Source organism: Oryzias latipes, chromosome 10 (assembly GCF_053564925.1).
Source record: "Oryzias latipes strain Hd-rR chromosome 10, Olatipes_Hd-rR_3.1".
In the NCBI taxonomy this organism is placed as follows: Eukaryota; Metazoa; Chordata; class Actinopteri; order Beloniformes; family Adrianichthyidae; genus Oryzias; species Oryzias latipes.
In genome coordinates, this window is record NC_136246.1 from 4,525,997 (window position 1) to 4,544,671 (window position 18,675).

At 47.3% G+C, this 18,675-nt stretch overlaps 2 protein-coding genes across 6 annotated transcripts; one reads left to right on the plus strand and one right to left on the minus strand.

The window, feature by feature from the left end:
* Positions 1-629: 629 nt before the first annotated feature.
* On the plus strand, positions 630-9,415 carry elf2a (E74-like factor 2a (ets domain transcription factor)). Of its 5 annotated transcripts, none has more exons than XM_078953871.1 (10): positions 1,098-1,239; positions 1,306-1,447; positions 3,088-3,171; positions 4,692-4,941; positions 5,039-5,146; positions 6,034-6,147; positions 6,639-6,722; positions 7,581-7,773; positions 7,845-8,093; positions 8,209-9,415. In XM_078953871.1, the coding sequence occupies exons 3-10, from the start codon at positions 3,097-3,099 to the stop codon at positions 8,777-8,779; spliced, it is 1,644 nt and encodes a 547-aa protein (XP_078809997.1). In that variant the 5' UTR covers positions 1,098-1,239; positions 1,306-1,447; positions 3,088-3,096; the 3' UTR covers positions 8,780-9,415. The 5 variants fall into 5 exon arrangements, with proteins under 5 accessions (XP_078809996.1, XP_078809997.1, XP_078809999.1 ...); XM_078953873.1 differs by having other exon boundaries at positions 4,695-4,941; XM_078953869.1 differs by having other exon boundaries at positions 1,099-1,239; positions 6,031-6,147.
* A 1,793-nt stretch (positions 9,416-11,208) lies between these two features.
* LOC144994830 (nocturnin-like) lies at positions 11,209-18,671 on the minus strand. Its single transcript, XM_078953874.1, has 3 exons — positions 18,190-18,671; positions 12,469-12,729; positions 11,209-12,274 (listed from the first exon to the last, which is right to left on the minus strand). Exons 1-3 carry the CDS (start codon positions 18,353-18,355, stop codon positions 11,418-11,420), a joined length of 1,284 nt encoding a protein of 427 aa, XP_078810000.1. The 5' UTR covers positions 18,356-18,671; the 3' UTR covers positions 11,209-11,417.
* Positions 18,672-18,675: the final 4 nt, after the last annotated feature.

An 18,675-nucleotide genomic window follows, 5' to 3' on the forward strand; every position in this document is an offset into this window, starting at 1 on the left:
AGTTTCATTTCACTTCAACAGTTCAAGTAAAATTCAGCATAAATTATTTCTAAATGACCCTCGTCTACATAGGAGGTGAGTATCTAACATCAGAGGGGTCCATCCGATTGTTCAAATGCATGAGCCTGAATGGTGAGGTGGGTCTTGGATCCTGTGTTTAAAATGACCTGTGCCACACGGATGGAACGATATTAATAATAATAATAATAATAATAATAATGGATTAGATTTATCTGTGATTTTCCAGACGCTTAAAGTTATTCCATTGTGTCCATTATTCATTCATACTTGGTGATGGTAACTACTGATGTAGCCACAGCCCTGGGGCAGACTGACAGAGCTGCCAGTTCATGCCCATGGTCCCTCTGACCATCACCAGGACATTCAACAAAACATGAATGAAACGTGGGAGTTAACAATAAAGAAATGAGACAATTTGTCCGTTTTTTTAACCCTTGTGCTGTCTTAGATGACCCCACCCTTACACTGACGTGTTCTCCCTACCATGACAAAGGTGGATAAAGGTGGAAAGATTTCATGTAATCCATGGACACCAGTGAAGATCACAAATCATTGAAGAAAAAAGGTTCAGAGCACTGTCTAGTGGGTCTAGATGACCCAACTCCCAATGGTAAAGTCCCTAGGATAGCACAAGGGTTAACTAATACATTTCATTTTATGAACGCTGCAAATGAGCAATTCCGTTCATTTCAGCACCATGGACAACAACACTTGTTTACTGTGGTGAGCTGCCAGAGCAGACACGTGACCACTGCACTTCCATCCTTGAGAACTTCATCTGCGTCTTCCTTACATATTCAAAATGTTTGTGGAAAAGTTTATCATTCCACTAAGATGTTTTTTCTTACCTTACACTTACACTTACCATACTCCGTAGATTTGCGAAAAACGTGGAAACTCTTCCTCGTTGTTTTAACTCTTTCAAAGTTTTTATCAATAATGGTTGTCATTTAAATTTTTTATTTGTCCTAAATCGATAGCGTGCTCATTTAAAACAAAGAAAGGGTCAGTATCCTTAAAAGGCATTCAATTAAATAAAGAGGGGGTTTTAAAGTCTGGTTTCAAATTTAAATGAACGCGCGAGCCCAACTCGAAGGGCGTGATGACGTCACCGCGCGCTGAGCGTTGACGGCCGCGTCGTTCGCATCGCAGAAGCGACACCGGAAAGCTAACGAGTAGCCGTAACCGAGCTGTACCAGAGTCTCTTCCGCCGTGCTTGTGAGTTCCCCTTGCCGGTAAATCCCAACGCAAAGGCTCGGTAAGTGACCGCGGAGTTACTTACAGAACCTGGAGGATCGGTAGATCAGCGCTGGGCCGAACTAAAAGCAAGTGTTGTCTGCATCGTTAACGCGCCTAAGTAGCGCCCCTTCCCTTGGGCCTAGCACTGGCTCTGGAGCGGACCTTCTGCGGGCAAAAGTGAGACAAGGTAAGTTAGAGAAACTCTCTGGAGGAATTTCTAGCAGCTGTGAGACCCTCAGCACCATTACTTAGTGAGTGTGCTGGAGTTCCGCGCTTTTTTTCCTCAATGTTGTGGAGCTCCTTAGCTAGCTACTAAGCTAGCTGTTAGCTAGCCACGATTTCCCGAACACCTGAGCAGCAGTGGCGGTACTGCGGGAGAGGTTCACGGCAGCCTTGCCAAGAATCTCTCGCTAAACCAGGACTCCGCTCTTAGAAACGGGGGTTGAGTCTGTGTTGGAGCTGTGGTTAAAGCTAACATGTTAGCCGAAGCTGCGGACAGACATCATGACATCCGGCTACAAACGTAAACACAGCGGCGTGAGGAAAACACGTCCGGATCGGCGCCTAGCGTCTTCGCGGTTTTTTGCTACGATTGCATGTTTACAGAAAACTGGCAAACACAAACAAACATCACGATACTTTCATTTTTATGTTTTTAAATAAACATTTAATCTTTCGTTAGTCGTCGCTTTTGAGGGTCCTGACGTCTCATAACAATAAGGAACATATTTTGCTCGTTGTCCTTTTTTTGGTCCAAACTTTCTTTAAAAACTTGAGTTTATGTGTGAAATCAAACCCAACGATAAAGTAAAGCTGCAGCTTGTCCTCCATGCAATGAGTCTGAACAGAACATGTCTGAGTCCTGAAGAAAACCAGCTTCTCCTGGTTCTTCCTGAAGATACTTTCACTTTCTCTGCATGTCAGTGGTCTGACACTGTTTGCTCCTGTGCTGCTGTTCCATCAGCCCAAATCCATAAGAGGCAGTGGCTGGAAGCACGTTTTTCTGACGTGTCAACACGGTTGTTTTTAGGAGGAAGTTTTCTGGGGTTTGTTTGAACGCGTCTGGATTTAAAGATACACTCTGGTGCAAAAACGTTTTTTTTTTGGTATTTTTCATGTTCTTGGATCATTTTTCTGATGATGGAGGACATATAAAATAAAGAAAATAAGCTTGGAACTGCATTTCTGATTTTTTTTTTTTATTCAGAATCAGAAGCAGACAAAAAGAAAATGTTGGTAACAAAACTTGTAGGTTTGGCGTACAAGTTATCATGGGAAGACACAAGCATTCTGATGCATCCGCCTGTAGACAAATACATCCATGTACATCTTTATTTTCCTCGTCTGAGCTTAAATCTGGATCTGAACTACGTCTGGATAACTCTAATATTGCTCACTACTTTTGTTGCACCGGTAATGTTAGGTTGGGGTTATGAGGGGCAGCAAGAAAGCTGGAGAGCATGTAAACAGATGGATGATGGGATTAATCCACGGCAACAGTCTTGCCCAAAACTAAGAGGTGAATTTCTAATGAACTCCTGCCGCTCTGCAAAAACTATGCCCCATGAAGTGAAACGTTTTCTGATTTTTCTTATTAGTATATCAGAAGATGATCAGAGCAGGCCTTTAAATGTTCAGCAGTGTCATGCTTCCATTCTTTTAATAAGTTCAAGTACGGCGGGGGTTATATTCAGGCCAAGATGGGCGCTGTTACCGGTTGAGGATGCTGCATAGACTGAGTGCAGCCTGTGGCATAAATGATCCAACTGCAGAGTTCTGCCGTGATGTTCTAGTTGTGTGCGCTGACGCTTGCTCTGGTTTTGGCAGGAATGAGTGATGACCTCGGTGGTGGTGTCAGATGGAGGGGGGAACATCGTGGAGTATGTGACTGTGGTGGTGGATGGCCAGCAGGTAAGCCTAAGGAGCTGCAACAACTTCTCAGTGGGTTGTGATGATGGGTGGGTGTGCTGCACTGCAGTGAGTGGAGAAGGGGGGTAGTAATGGCAGTAAAAATCCCATACCAGCTCCAAACAAAAGATGACTTTATTCTTATTTGGGGAACAAACTTCCCACTCTCACCTGTAGCCATGCTGTGTGTGCTATGATGTTGTTGTTTGTCGCTTGCCATACTACCGTGTAAAACCAGCGCTACGGAAGCTCTGAGGAGCCAAAAATACGCCATTACACAAAAACTCAATTTAGTTATTTTTTAAATTGCCCGTAACAAAAAATTCAAATTTATTCATTCAATCGATTTTTCGCCCAGGCCCAGGTGGGGGTTAAGTAAAAAACGACATTTCAGTGCAAAAGCATGGAAAACTTCCCTAGTGAAGGGCTGTGATGCAGCGACGCATCCCATAACTGCTAGCCTGCGGACTAAACACTCAGAAATGTACTTTAAACTCACACACAATATTTATGCAAATTAAAAACACACATGTTCAAAATCCTGGACATCCATGCAGACGACACACGCAGTGTTGGGTAGAAGCAGATATTTACAGCTGGAGCAGAAAGTCAAAGTGAAGGCTGTCTTTGTCACAGTTGTGTCCATTTTCTGATCAGATCTGGTCTGCAGGCTGTGAGCTGGTGGATCCAGACTGTGGGAAAGACGGCGCCTCTCCCACCGTCTGAGTTTGATTGAAAAAGTTCCCTGCCAAAGACGAATCAGGAAACACCAAACCACACATAAAAAAGATAGAAATGAGAAATGGATCAGCTTTCCTCCTCTGAGGCTGAAGGTCAGCAGAACTCCCCACATGTATGGATGAAGACAGAGGCAGTGGTCTACTCTGAACGTGGAGGGGGCTCAGGCTGTGGACACAACTAAGCAGTGAAGCTGCAGGACTCCACCTCCAGTAATGTTAGGTTGGGGGTGTGGGGGGCTTTGAGCTAGTGGGAGGACGTGCAAATAGAGAGCTCTCAGCAACAGGGAGGAAGGGAGGGGGGTGCTCCACGCCAACTCAGAGAAAATGGAAAACTGTGAGTTTTGCCTGAGTCCATCCCGGCCACTCGTGGGAGAAGGCAAGATACACCCTGGACAGGTCGCCAGTCCCACACACACCACACACCACACACACACACACACACACACACACACACACACACACACACACACACACACACACACACACACCACACACACCCATTGGTGATTTCTGGATATTTGGGTAAAAACAGCAGAATCATAATTAAGACCACTGGGAAGGCTCTGAAAAAATCAGAAGTTGATTGGAGTGGGTCTTCATGTTAAACTGAGACAGACGTGTGCAACGCTGTAATTAAAAACCTGATGGACTTGTATCATAACCATGCATCTTTGACTCATCACAAAATCTGCCTCAAGCTGCATTAGATTGGCTGGGCTGCTGCTCTGCCACGAAGAGCTGAATTCTGGGTAAGGGTTGAGCTAATCTTTCACTCTTCATCAGCAGCCTGCTGAAGATGATAAACGGGAGGAAGTTGAACAGCAGGAAGTGGAGACGGTGATCATGGAGGAGGAAGACGCAGAGGGGGTGGTGGTGCAGGAGGACAACTGCCCGGCCGTTATCGTGGAGGAGGTGCCCAGCACCCAGGTGGAGGAGTGCTATTCCGCACAGGTGCTGGTGTGTGACGATGGGACATACCTGATGCAAGATGTAGCCGATGAGCAGGAGGTGGTCACAGAGGTGACTGAGACAGGTGAGTGCTTCACCTGTATGTGCCCCCCCCCCCCCCCCCCCCCCCCATTTCCACAGAGATGTGTGATGTGACAGGCTGTCATCTCCTGCCCCCGCAGTGGACATGTCAGGACACGACTTGGTGTGTTTTGACAAAACCTTTGAAGCGGCTGAAGCTCTTCTGCACATGGAATCTCCAGGAGGACTTCACAATGAACGCAGCACAGGTGACACACACACACACAGATGCATGCAACACACGTGCACACACATACATGCATAATACAGCATTCGTTACTATACTGTGTTTCAACTTTTGCTGCCAAACTGTTTTGCAGAGCAGCACGGCTGCACCTGAGCCAAAATAACCAGTTCAATATCCACCTGTCAGATTACAAAAGGCTAATCCTGATACACTATCTCCAAAATGAAGAGTGAATAAATAATGCACACAGTGGAAGTGCTTTGAGCGTGTGGAAAAGCGCAGATAAATCCAATGCATCATTATTATTATTATTATTATTATTATACATCAAAATAGCACATACTGGTCTAATGATCGCTCGACCCCTAATAGAAACATCCATCTTTTTGGGGCCTATTACACAAAAAAATGGGCAAATAAGGGTGGGCTATCCCCCAGGACTGTAGGGGCTCACTTGGAATTAGCAGAACAGAAGCAAAGCTTCTATATGTAGACATTTCCACCACGGCAGTATGATACGTCTTACCCATAAGCCCTTCCTCTGTCCTGCTCCATATTCCTTCAGAAGCCCTGAGGCTGTGGTTCTGACCGTTCTGACGCAGGCTGGACTGCAGAGTTACTCGTCTCCAATCTGATTGGCCAGAAAGTGACATTCCAATTGTGTCTGTTTATAGTCTGTAGACATTTTCCCTCCAAAAAGCGGAGTAGAAATAAACTTCGAGATGAAGCACGAGGAGCTGCGTTTGTCTGAACTGTTGGAAGTGTGGATGTCTTTCTGGATGAGGATTGTTTCAACACATTGAAATGACAAACACTCCTCAGAGGAGAACAGCCTCAAACCTGAGCTGCATGGAGCTGTTTTTCACTGTTGTCAGCTTTGACCCTAAGTCCGTTTTGGTCCTGCAGCAGAAGATGTGATGATGGAGACTGTGGTGGAGGTATCCACAGAGGTGGGGGCCATCGAGGAGGAGTCCTTCCCCATCCCCCCCGACTGTGAGCCGGCAGCCAAGAAGAAGAGAGGAGGTGGGTGTCTTTTCACCACAGCAGATGTTTTTTTTTTATTGTCAGAGCGCCATCTGCTGTCTGTTTTTGTAACTGCAAATAACCTGCAGGGGTTGGAGAGGAGCTCCGCCTCCACACAAACACGAGCCGGTGTGCTTCTACTCCTCCTTATCCCAGCCGGTTGAGATTTTTAGGTTCTGCTGCTGTGAACTCTCAGATGAAAAAAGAGTCATGCAGACTTCACATCAGTTCCCAAAACTCCCAGAGCGGCAGCATCACTCCTTTTTGGGATGTTGGGGTGGGGGGTGAATATGGTCAACCCACTTCAGGCTTCATTTTTGGCTCCCAGCGTGGTCAGGGGGGTGTCGGGGAGTATGTGTGCAGTGTTGAAATCTGTGCATAAGTACTCTGGTTTCCATGGTAGCAGACGTGGACGCCGTGACCAGTGCAGAGTTAAAGGGGGTCTTCTGTCCAAACCCCCCCCCCTCATGTGCGCTTGTTTCTTACTGCAGGGGGACGGAAACCAAAGATGCACCAGCCGGCGTCCAATGGCTCCTACGACCTGGGGATCAAGAAAAGGCCAAGGGAGGGAAAAGGTTTGTTGCTGAAAGCTGGAGTTGAACCAGCAGTCAGGATGGACAGAGATCAGCTATGAGGGTCTTTGTGGTCCGGTCACAGAAGACCAAACCTGGACCGGGTTACGGTGGACTTTACACCGTTTCTCTGTCAGGCTGCACTCCAAATGCTTTGAAACATTTTCACTTTATGTGAAGAATCATCAACACATTGTGGTAAAAACCATTTCAGCTACTGAGAGAAGAAATGTAAAAGCTGAACAAGTCAGCGGATCCCCAGGAGTTGGTAGGAAGCTGAAGTTGTCATTAAAATATAGTGAAAGAATAAAACACCATGTTGATTTTTAAATGTGGACTCTACTGTTCTTTGCCCCCCTCCATTTTTTAAAGTTATTTTATCAGCTATTAGGGCCTTACAACAATGCAACTTCTGATTTACAGCAGCTACTGACATAAATGTGGGGATTAAGACATTAAGCAGAAAGGCTAAAAAAAGAGGATAGTGTGAACATGAGATTTCCTTTTGTCTGTTTTATTGTTGATAAATTGACTTCATTGTAAAAGTAGGACTGGAGAAATCAGATGCTTCCTTCAATGAGCTGCAGCAGACCAGTGCATACTGCATTTCAGGGAGTTTAAGTCCTAAGTGGACTGCCATAGAATACAATTCTGTGCAGGCATAGAAATGTTCATGTGGTTTATGGGGGTTCTGACCCGACTCTCTGACACTGGCAAAGGTTTTTCATGTTTCTCTGTCAGGCTCGACCGGTGACCATAAATAAAAAAATGGCATTAGAAATTTCTGGTTTAAGATGCTTTTTGAAGAGGAAAAAAGCTGTGCAGTGTCCTGTGGGCTGAGTTCTGTTGTGGTTTCTCCAGGAAACACCACGTACCTGTGGAGGTTTCTGCTGGAGCTGCTGCAGGACAAGAACACCTGCCCCCGCTACATCAAGTGGATGCAGAGGGACAAGGGCATCTTCAAGCTGGTGGACTCCAAAGCCGTGTCCAAACTGTGGGGGAAGCACAAAAACAAGCCGGATATGAACTACGAGACCATGGGCCGCGCCCTCAGGTCAGTTGTTCTCCTGCCCCATTGCTCCCCCCTCGTGTCTGCGGGTCGGACATTTCCCTCTTTGTGCTCAGGTATTACTACCAGCGTGGCATCCTGGCCAAGGTGGAGGGTCAGCGACTGGCCTACCAGTTCAAGGAGATGCCCAAGAACATCAGAGTGATCGAGGACGAGGAGGAAGGGGAGGAGGGGGAGGATGTAGTGTTGTCAGGCCAGCACCTGGCTCACCAGCAGGGCCCTGCCAGCCTGAGCGTCAGTTCCCCCTCAACTAGTCAGCCCCAGCAGACCTTCGTCACCGTCATCCCCAGCAGCGCCGCCAGCAGGTTCGCCTCTTTTTCATGAACGTTTAAAAGTAGGATTTGAAATCTTTACCAATGGTGGGTGGAGGGAGTTTGTGGGCTGGTTCTGGTCTCATTGCATCTTCTCTCCATTCCACAGGACCATGAGAGCCATGCCTGTAGTCATGACCAACTCTCTGGGTCAGGTGACGTTAAACTCCTCCTCCGTCCTCACCACGGCCGCAGGCGTCCCAGTCACGTTGGCCAACACCTCCGCCAGCGCCGCCCCCAAGCTGGTCATCCAGGCGCTGCCCACCATGCTGCCTGCCGGGTCCAAAACGGGCGAGAAGATCACCATCATCACCATCCCGGCCAACCAACTGGCCACTCTCATGCAGCCTGGCCCCCCAGCTCAGGTTACGCAGCTCATCCAGGCCAAGCCCGTGGCCACACACCTGGCACGGGCCGGTCTCAAACAGGCCACCATCCCAAGCGTCCAGCTGGCGGCGGGCCGCTCTGCCCCTCAGCTCATTTTGGCCAAACCGCCAGCGGTTGCCCAGGCACTGCCGCAGCTGTCCGTGCAGGTAAACCGGCCCCAGTCCCCCCAAATTAACGTCCCCCCCCCAGCACCCTCCAGCGGCCAGCCTGCAGCAGCACCCCTACAGGTAAAAGCAGAGCCTCAGTCCCCTTCAAGCCCCCCAGCAGCATCAGTGGCAGCTTCTTTGTCCTGAGAGGGGTGGGGCCTCTGAGGAGTGGGACACAGCCTCGGACCGTGGACACTTTTTAAAGGTGCAGTCAATCCTCCCGCCTTTGGGCAGAGCTGCTTCCCAATTGGTTTGGGGTGATTCTGGTCTCCGTGGAGATGCAGCACCTGCCCCCCCCTCCCCCCCACCGGAGCTGCTGAAGCCCGCAGAGGTTGAAAGGGACGTGCACGCGTGCGCACACAGATGGGCCAGAGCAGCCTCGGACTGTAAAGTTTTTTTCTAATCACAGCCGGTGTAAACAGACTTTGGTGTAAAAAGCAGTTTTTGATACTTACCCCCCCCCCCCATGAGAGATGGCTCTGGGAAACCAGAACACTATGCAAAGCCCCGCCCCCTGCTCGAACAAGCCCCGCTGAGTCCTGGAAGGTTGTTTCTGACGGGTGCGGGCAAATCTGCCCCCTGCTGGTCAAGAGAGACACTGCACGTGTCCTCAGCACCGTCCTCTCCAAGTTCTTCTGTTTTTTACTCATCCTTAAAGGGAGTGAAGGATGTCCATCCACGTCAGAACTGTTTGAAGTATAATATACTATTTTCTTGTACTATCATTGTAATGAAGTAGATTTTACCCAAATGTGTATTATAAAAAAGAAATGTGGAACCAAAGAGTGATCGGCTTTTATTGAAATGATAAACGGATAAAACTCCTTTCCTCAAATCAATCATGTTTATATTAGAGCAGAAGAGGACTTCTACAAACCTGTCCAAAGTCCAGACACTACCACGTGGGACTTCAACTCTTCCAAAGAGAATGCCTCCATATATGTTTCAGATCTTAACCAAAAAAAATGTTTGCTAATAGACCCCCCTCCCCTCCACCTGCTGTATTTTCTTGTGCAGCTATATTTACACATAATCCTACTAGTTGATTGTTTTTGGTTGCCAACAATTACTCAGGAAAGAAGGAAAAGGAATCAAAATGATTCCAAAAACTATTTTAATCTAAACGGACAGTGGGCTTTTTCTCTCACAGACACTCATTTTACTGAGTGTTCATAAAGGTGTAAAACTATAGCAGGCGGAACTCTTTACCTATATCTACATGTCTTCAAACCGGTAAAAAGGTAACATGACCACAATGGATTCTGGGTAAATATTGCTAGTGTGAGCAGGTTTTGTGTGGGGTGGCGTGCTTTGCTTTTACGTTGACTCCTGTGCCACTTTCAGTTCTGAAGGATTGTTACTGCCTTGGTCTGATTGACTTTGTTCCTTAAATGGACCGTATTGGTTCAGGACACCTGGTTCCCCTGGTATCCACACCATCAGAAACACTTCCTCCTAGTTTTTACGCTCTTTGACGTTAGTGTGTAGTTGTGGTGCAGAGGTAGAGGGATTTGGTTCCTGCACGTGTCCTTGGGCAGAACGTTGAACCCCACATTGTTCCTGGTGGTTCTAGGTTGTGTGTGTGTGCGTTTGTGTCTATAGGTGACTACGGTGATGCCTCGCATTTCCTCATTTTCTGACTTGACTTTGAACGTTTTAAATGGTAATCTCCCATGTCCATCACATCCATCCATTGACATGACTACTGTAGTAATATTGGGCAAAATAAGTGAAATTGAATTGAATCCTGCTTTTTTGTTTTTAAGCCCACCTCCTCCTCCCCCTCTCCTTTTCCATGACTGCAGACAGAGTTGCAACCAAACCCATGTTTCTGTGTTTCTCACCCTAAAGCAGGGGGGGTGAAACTCATTTTCACCGAGGGCCACATCAGCATATGGGCCGTCCTCAAAGGGCCAGATGTAACTTCTACATGTAAATGTAATGATGTGGTTATGGCTCTTGCGTCACAGCAAGAAGGCCCCCGGTTCAAGTCCTGGCTGGGGGACCTGAAGCAGAACATCAATGGGGGGTGCCTTTGTGTGTGGAGTTTATATGTTCTCCCCGTGCATGCGTGGGCTTCCTCCCACCGTCTAAAACATGTATAACATTGGGAGTTGGGTCATCTAGACCCACTAGACAGTGCTCTGAACCTTTGTTCTTCAATGATTTGTGATCTTCTCTGGTGTCCATGGATTACATGAAATCTTTCCACCTTTATCCACCTTTGTCATGGTAGGGAGAACACGTCAATGTGAGAGGGGGGGGGGGGTCATCTAAGATAGCATAAGGGTTATATTGACAGTCCTAATGTATAGTTGCCTAATCCAATATTTAAACTCAGATTCCCCCTAGATATTAATAAACACACCAATTTTTATTTAAAAAAAAAAGAAAAACTAATGCTCTCGTGGGCCACAGAAAATGACATGGCCACATTTGGCCCGCGGGCCTTGAGTTCAGTCTTAACCGGGCCCTGACGCCATCAGGTCCTGGTGTCAGAACCGACAGCTGTACCTCTCTTTTGGTCTCAGATACAGATCCAGAGATCACAGAGCTGTTCAGAGAAGACAGATCAGTCAAATTAAAGATCAAACTTTATTAACATTCAAAAATCCTAAAGGCACCAGCTGAACACTGGAACTGTGAGGAGATGCTCAGCTGAACCGGACTGGCTCGGCTACTGTCAGAACCAGATCCAGCAGCGGTCATCCGACAAGTTCATGTTCATAGAAGCATGAGGTCCAAGGAGTGAGACTTAAAGGGTGGCACTCCCTGCTCTGATTGGCTACAACAGCCTGTGAGGCTCCTCCCTGAAGCTGAGGTCACACAGCAGGGACAGATGGTCGGAGGGGTAGTGGTAAGAGGGTAGGCGGTCCGGCCCAATCTGCTCCTCACTGGGAATGTCCAGCAGGCTCTCTATGCTCAAAGCGGCGGGTGTGTACCAGATGTAGTCCAGCGTGCTGCGGCTCTCTCCAGAGGGGCGGACCTTCCAGGTGGTGTAGGGCGGCTCCGTGTGTCCATCCGAACTCAGCAGGGTGTAAGCCGATGTGAGGCCCAGCGGGGAGCAGCTGAAACGCTTGTAGACGTCCTCTGAGGGCTCTGCGTTGAAATCTCCGCATACGACTAAGGGGGTGGTGCTGGATGGTGCCCGGTTGCCTCCGCGGGACGTGATGCTGCACAGGCTCTGCAGCAGGTCAGCGCCTTGTGCACTCCGCAGTCTCTCCCAGCCGCTGCGCGCCTTCAGGTGCGTGACGGCCACACACAGCCAGCGGCCCGTCACCCGGCAGCAGAGTGTCTGCACGATGGCCACCTGATTGGTGGGCAGCATCAAGGCCGACAGCCGCAGGTGAGCTGTGGCCTTTGGCATGAAGCGCGAGCGGCGGTAGAAGAGAGCGCAGCCGTCAGGACCGTTGTTCGGCTCTACATCCAGACAGGGAGACCAGGGTTTGGGCAGGAAGCTGCCCTGGTAGCCCAGCCGGGCCAGAATGGGCTGGAAGGTGTCGTAGTAGTGGTCCACCTCCTGCAGACAAAGAACGTCGGGTCGGTGGGTCAGGATCTCCTCCAGGATCAGGTACTTCCTCTCGTTCCAGTTCAGAGCATCCAGAGGGCAGCGGACGAAGCCGTCTTTTCCCTCCCCAAGAGCTGAAACACAAACAAACCTTCAGTCCATCACAGCAGAACAGCACCAGAACTGGGTCCAGAGCAGGACAGAATCAAATGATGCATAAAGCATGTCACTGGAAATAGCAGGGACACAGAAATGGATCCGACCCGTTCCGCTCGGACCCAGACCAAACCTGAGCTCAACACCAACAGAAAGAAATGCAGACATTTACCTTGAGCCAGTATGTTCCACTGCATGATTCGTATGGGGGGGTTGTATTTGTGGCTGCAGGGCGCCATGCAGGTGGAACGGACCAAATCCCTGTGAGGTCGAGCTGGACGATGCTGCAGGATCTCCTCGCACTCTTTCCGTAGCTGGTCCGGGTCCAGATCCAAGTCTGGGTTCTCCTCCGAATACGGTTCTGGTTGAGGCAAGGACTGAGCCAACGTACTGAAAAGCCTGCTGCTGCTGCTGCCCCCCATCACAGAAAGTGCTGTTGAGGAAACGGAACATTTTGAGAACAGCAGCAACGCAAGACATGCTAGCTTAAGCATTAGCAAAGATAACACCAGCGAGCAACTTCAACGTTTAAGAAACCTTTGTTCTTGGTGTGTTTTGAAGATGGCAGGAAGCTTGAGAGGATGTCATACATCTGAAATGAATCCATTTCCAAATAGACCATCTTGTTAATCATCACATTTACAAATTGAATTGGATAATTTTGGATTTTTGAGGCATGAAAACGTGTTCATTTAGACATCTATTCTAAGATAATATAAAGCTTTAAATGTAGATCGTGTACGAGAACTGGACTGAATGAATGAGACATAAACCATAGAAATTACTTGCTTCTGGTTCCAACCAAATAAAGTCAATTCAGTTGCCGTTTTTTTCATGATGCGAGTGTCGCAATGTTGAAACAAGACAGTGTTGGTAAGCAGTGATTGGTCCAAATTGGTCTGAGTCATTTTTGCTATGGCAACCACTCACCAATCAGGAGTGAGTTTGTTGGAAGAGTGGACTCTGGCTCTGTGCTAGTTCTCATCCCATTCTTCCATTGGTTAACATTGTCAGGTAGCACAGCAACATTCCCATCGTTCCGTTGACGACGCACAGCAATACTCATCAATTAGACCAGGAAATGTCTGCCAAGACTTCAATGGAGCTTACGGATTTAAAGATTTTTTCTTTTCTTTTCCTAAACTCAGGTTAAACCAGTGCTTCTCAAATAGTGGGGCGCGCCCCCAGGGGGGGGCACGAAGCGATGCCAGGGGGGGCGCGCGGTGGTGGCGGTTTTAGGCACAGGTTTGTCCGGTGCGCAAATTTAACGTGGGGGCAGCGGTGACAGCGGCTCAGTGCTTGGAAAATAATCTGGTCCACTATTCGGTTCCTATTGTCTGTTCTGTCTGTCCGCGGCTGCGCGAGTGAGAACGAAAGGGGAGGGGTGGTGTGGGCCCTGTCTGCCAGGGGAATCGGGGCACGCGGACCACTGCTACCGCTGCCTGTTGCCCAAGATCACCGCTGCCCTTAGATTCCTAAGCTCATGCTAACAATGTCATTCTTTATGAACTATTGTAGACATTTTGATGACGTGTCTTTATTTTCCATCCATGTTTTCTTTGTCTGCCTGTGGTTTAGTTGGTGTCAGACAGACATAAAGACAGCAGGTAATGCAGGAAAACAGCTGCACTTTTATGAGATCAGAAATAAACAATCCGTCATTTAGAAAAAAAAAATCAGCACGTTTTTACCTATTTCTTCAGACTAAAAACGTTAAATATATTGGTGCTGCTGTGTTAATGTTTCAGATCAATTTAGATTTAATATTATTTATTGATTGAATTATTTTTTTCAGCATCAAATGGTTCAGTTGGTCAAAATGTTTCTAGTTTAAATAAGGAATGACAGATTTTTTTTATTTCAGGTACTTTCAGCTTCTTTTCTGTTTTAGACTAGAACAGGGTTTCTGTGGCTAAATAAAGTTAATATTTGTTGAAAGTGGATTTATTTTGCTTTTTTCTTTTGTTAGTGTTAAAAGATACAATTTTAGGTATACAAATTTTATAGATACTGCCCTGATGTATTGTCACCGCGCGAGTGTGTCTGTGTGTGTGTGTGTGTGTGTGTGGGGGGGGGGGGGTTATGGGGGGGGGGGGTCAGGGGGGGCGCGAAACATTTTCTTTTCCTAGGGGGGGCCTGGCAAAAAATAATTGAGAAGCACTGGGTTAAACAAAGGTTGCATACCTGAGCTCTGCAGGGATTTCCTCTAACATAGTGCAATCGCACATGCACACTCACTCAGACGTCCCTCATAACCAACAGAAACAGAACTTCTAGTTAGACGTAAGAATCAGCAGATTCTGTGTTTGGTTTTTGCAGCCGGTAACATTTTACTGCCATTAAAGAATATGAAGTGACATGATGTCAATGCATCCTGTGACCGTTTTGAAATCTTCTGCCTCACGTATAAAAGTGTTTGTTAATAAATAGATTGGAGGCTTCTGCTGGAGTCTGTCTCCACGCTGGCTTCAGGGTCGTGGTTCCAAAGGGCTTCGAGTACAACTGGAGCAGATTTTCAGGAAGCAGACGAGCCAATTAGGGTGGAAGTGTTTTTCCAGATGCTAAACCATGAAATACTGAGCAAAGCTTTTCCCTGCGGTTTGAGGTGTACTCCAATAAACTCCTCATAGGCCCTGGGCTTAAGGCAGAAGGCGGTTCCTCCCTGGAGCTCCAGCTGATCATCAGAGATCAGAGATCCTCCTTTAGAGGAGCAGACCTGATGAAGATCTCCACTGCACCAACAGACTCTGACTTACATAAAAAAGAAATGCAGTTTGTTATGTCCAAAGTCTCCGTGTCATCACTCAGTCCTCGTCCTGGGAGTCTGCATCTGTACGAGGACGCCTCAGTGAGGAAGAGGAGGAGGAGGAGGAGAGGTCAGGAACGCTCCTCCTCCTACAACACAGTGCTGAGCTGTCCTACAATTCCTCTGTCACCTCAAACACCTCTGAAAAAAGAGAATCCGTGACAACAGATGTCTGCAACCCGGAGGTGCTCAGCTTCACACCTGCTGGTCCTTTAACCTCTCTTCATCCCGTCCCTGTGGGGCGGTGGGAGAACCAGGAGAACCTGGTGGCACTTTTGGGCCGTGGTGCTGCTTGAACTCACCACATTCCTGCGGGCAACACTTAACCCAGTTAGCAGAGAACGCGCATTCAGCTGCATTAAAAAATGCACGAGGGACTGTCCCATCATGTGACTCTAAACTGGAGGGGGGGGGAGGGGGGGGTGAAAAGGTGCTGACTTCAACAGACAGCAGAGACAAAGCCAGGCACAGAGAGCTGCCCACTGCTGGACCCACTGACCAGCGTTTGCCCCGCCCGACTCAACCGCTTTTGGCAAAGACAGAGCTTGGGTGGGGCCTACCCACCTGCCAATCAAAAAATGTCCCCTAAATGTTTGCAAGATGGAGCTCAGATGAAGCATCAGGCTGCACACAGCATTTTCTTGCATCAAATGTAAACAGACTATGCAGTCCAACCAAGCTCCTGTCATGTTGGGTAGGAGGTTGTTGTAACTGGACCAGAACCACTCCAGTTTATTTTTATTTCACTAAAGTGAGAACAAATGTTTTGATCTTCAGTTTAGTTCCTTAAGGGACTAATAAAGTACTCGCATGTGGACTCTAACGTGACCTTCAGTCTGACATCATTACAGTACAGTGTTCCTCGCTACATCATAGTTCACCTTTCAAATAGTAATTTTTCATGCTTTTGTATGCACCGTGTTCTGCGTCCTGATTGGCTGTTGACCTTGTCAGTCTCCCTTGTGTCGTGTCTTCTGTACAGATTGTGTTCAGCTCCCCAGAGTTACATAGATCTCTGTTTTCATCTCTGAAGGTTTGACCTTTGAGAGTTAGAACAAGAGAGAAAAGTCTAAAAATGTTTAAGTTGGTCTGAGAAAAGTGCAGAAAGTGTTTATCTACTTGGTAAATGTCACCAATGGTAGGTTATTTTTAAAATGTGATAAATGAAGGAACACTGTAAAAGCAGTAGACTCTGTACCTCCTAAGACCAAAGCAGAACTGAGGCTGTGCCCGAATTCCCACACTAACCCCTAACTACTGAAACACTATACAGTGCGGCACTATAGAGTGCCCTGAATTTTAAAAGCAATTTGGATGCCATGCTCACTACTTTTTTTTTTTACATTTAAAAAAAAAAAAAAATCAGCAGGTATGATATCATCAATTTCACAAAGTCAAAATCTCATTGATATGAGCGTTTTGTGACAATTATTTATTAGTCCACTGTCTTGTGAAGATGATAACGTTGAGGGTTAATTTACAAATAAATCTAAATACATTTTTTTGTCAGAAATTGTCCCGATGCAATACATTGTGGTCTATATCCGCCAATCTAGTGAGCATCTACGAGCACTTGTTTTTCCCAGAGACTTCTGGGAAATTTCTAGGGAACTTGATTTTGGAATTGTAGATTGGGACAGCACTAAAAAAAGGCAAACGCACAATAAAGTGCACTATATAGTGAGTCGGGAAGGAATTCGGACACACATGACATTCTGGAGTTCAATGTTTTCTTTGTTTGAGAATTGTCTCATTTCTTTTTTTCACGTAGGTTTTTCAGAACAACAAAGACCGATCTGATATTATAAACATTCGTTCCATGCGAATCCTTGCTGGAAAGCATTCCGCTTATCTGTGACCTTTGACCCTAAAGCAGCTTCAGAGTTACAGTGACACAGAGGGCGCAGTTACATAAGCAGTCGCCGCCAGCCGAACCCCTCAGCGTCACACCAGGTCACTGCGGCTAAACATGCACGTCAGCACAACTGCCCCCGTTTGTGGGAACGGCCCCTGTTCAGTTCCGTCATAGAATCAAGCTCCAAGGGATGCTGCGTTCAGGGACAGGGAAGGTGTTTGGTAAAATCTCACTCTGACCATTTTTGATCTATTGTCAAAGTGTTCCCAAGTGGTCTCTTAATTATCAATCTGCCGTTTTTAGGCAAATTTACCTCTAAATTGTGGGCGGACTGCCAACCCTAACCCTTTGTTTACACTCTCTCCTGCTAGCTTACTGCCCCTCACAGCCCCAACCTAACATTAGTGGTTGCAGCAAAAATGACGAGCAACATCAGATCTATCCAGCTGTACAGTTTAGATCCAGATTCCAGCTCAGAAGAGGAAAACAAAGACGAACATGGATCTATTTGTCTGACAGTGGATGCATCAGAATGGAGCAGAGCAGGACGCTTGTGGCCTGTAACACCTACATCAACAGGTACAAGCTTTTTCCAAAAGCATTCTTTCATCTGCTCCTCATCTGCAATGATTTGAATAAAGAAATACTCAGAAATGCAGTGTTAAGCTCAATATCCTTTGTGTATGTCCTCCATCATCAGCAAAATGCCACAAGAACATGTTACAGACACCAAAAACACCAATTTTATTGCCATGGGTCTTTAGGTACCTTTCTGGAATACACAATAACTACAAACTAAAAGAGATTTGAATGAAAATTAAGGCATCTGTGGCCCCTCCCTCTGTGACCAACCTGTAAACCAGGTCAGCTGCCTCAGTGTCCAGAACTGTCATCATCATTGGTGCTCTACATTCTACAGAAGTAAAACTAAAACCTAAACTTGGGTTTTAGCTTAAAATGCTTTTCATTTTTTCTATTAATGTTATGTAGGGTTATAATTAGTCCTTCATTAAATATACATTTTCTTCTTCTTCTGTTTGTTTTTCCATCAACTGCTGACGTCATATACCACATCAAAGAGCAACGTGGAAAAAACAACATCTGAATCATTTAACATGAAAAATGTAGGCTAATTCTGAACCACGCAGTGAGTCACGAGGACTGAAACCGTTCGATCGTTTTCACCTGTTTTCAGGTGACAATTTAGTCACTGTCGCGCGCACTGGCCGTACCTGTTGCCGAGCCGCTTCCGGCTGTTCCGCTCATCGGCTGGCTCCCCGCCCCGTCTCCCCCAACGACGGAGTGGCAATTCCGAGCCCCCGTGGTACGGAGCGGAGCCACCAGCGAGGTGGCGCACATCTGTCCGAGGAGAGCCGAACAGCGCCGAGCCGGGTTCATGGTTCGCGGTTCAGGTCCGCTTCAGGCTTTTTGTCTTGAGGACTGGAACCGGAGCTCAGCTGGGGCTCGCTGGCGAAACGGAGGTCCAAAAGCCGGTATGTTACGTCAGCTCCGAGAGGAGTTACGGAACACCGGTCAAGGGGAGGAGCTCACTGTGGACCGGTCCACAGAAGGTTGTGGAGCTTCGCTGACCCAGATTTAGAGCACGGAATACAGTTATAGGCCCACTTCGAGTCGAGGCGAAGTCTTTTCTGGTTTGGGGGGTAAAACAAAGGTCCAAACTCACGAGTCACGCGTACGGCCACCCCTCACAACACGGA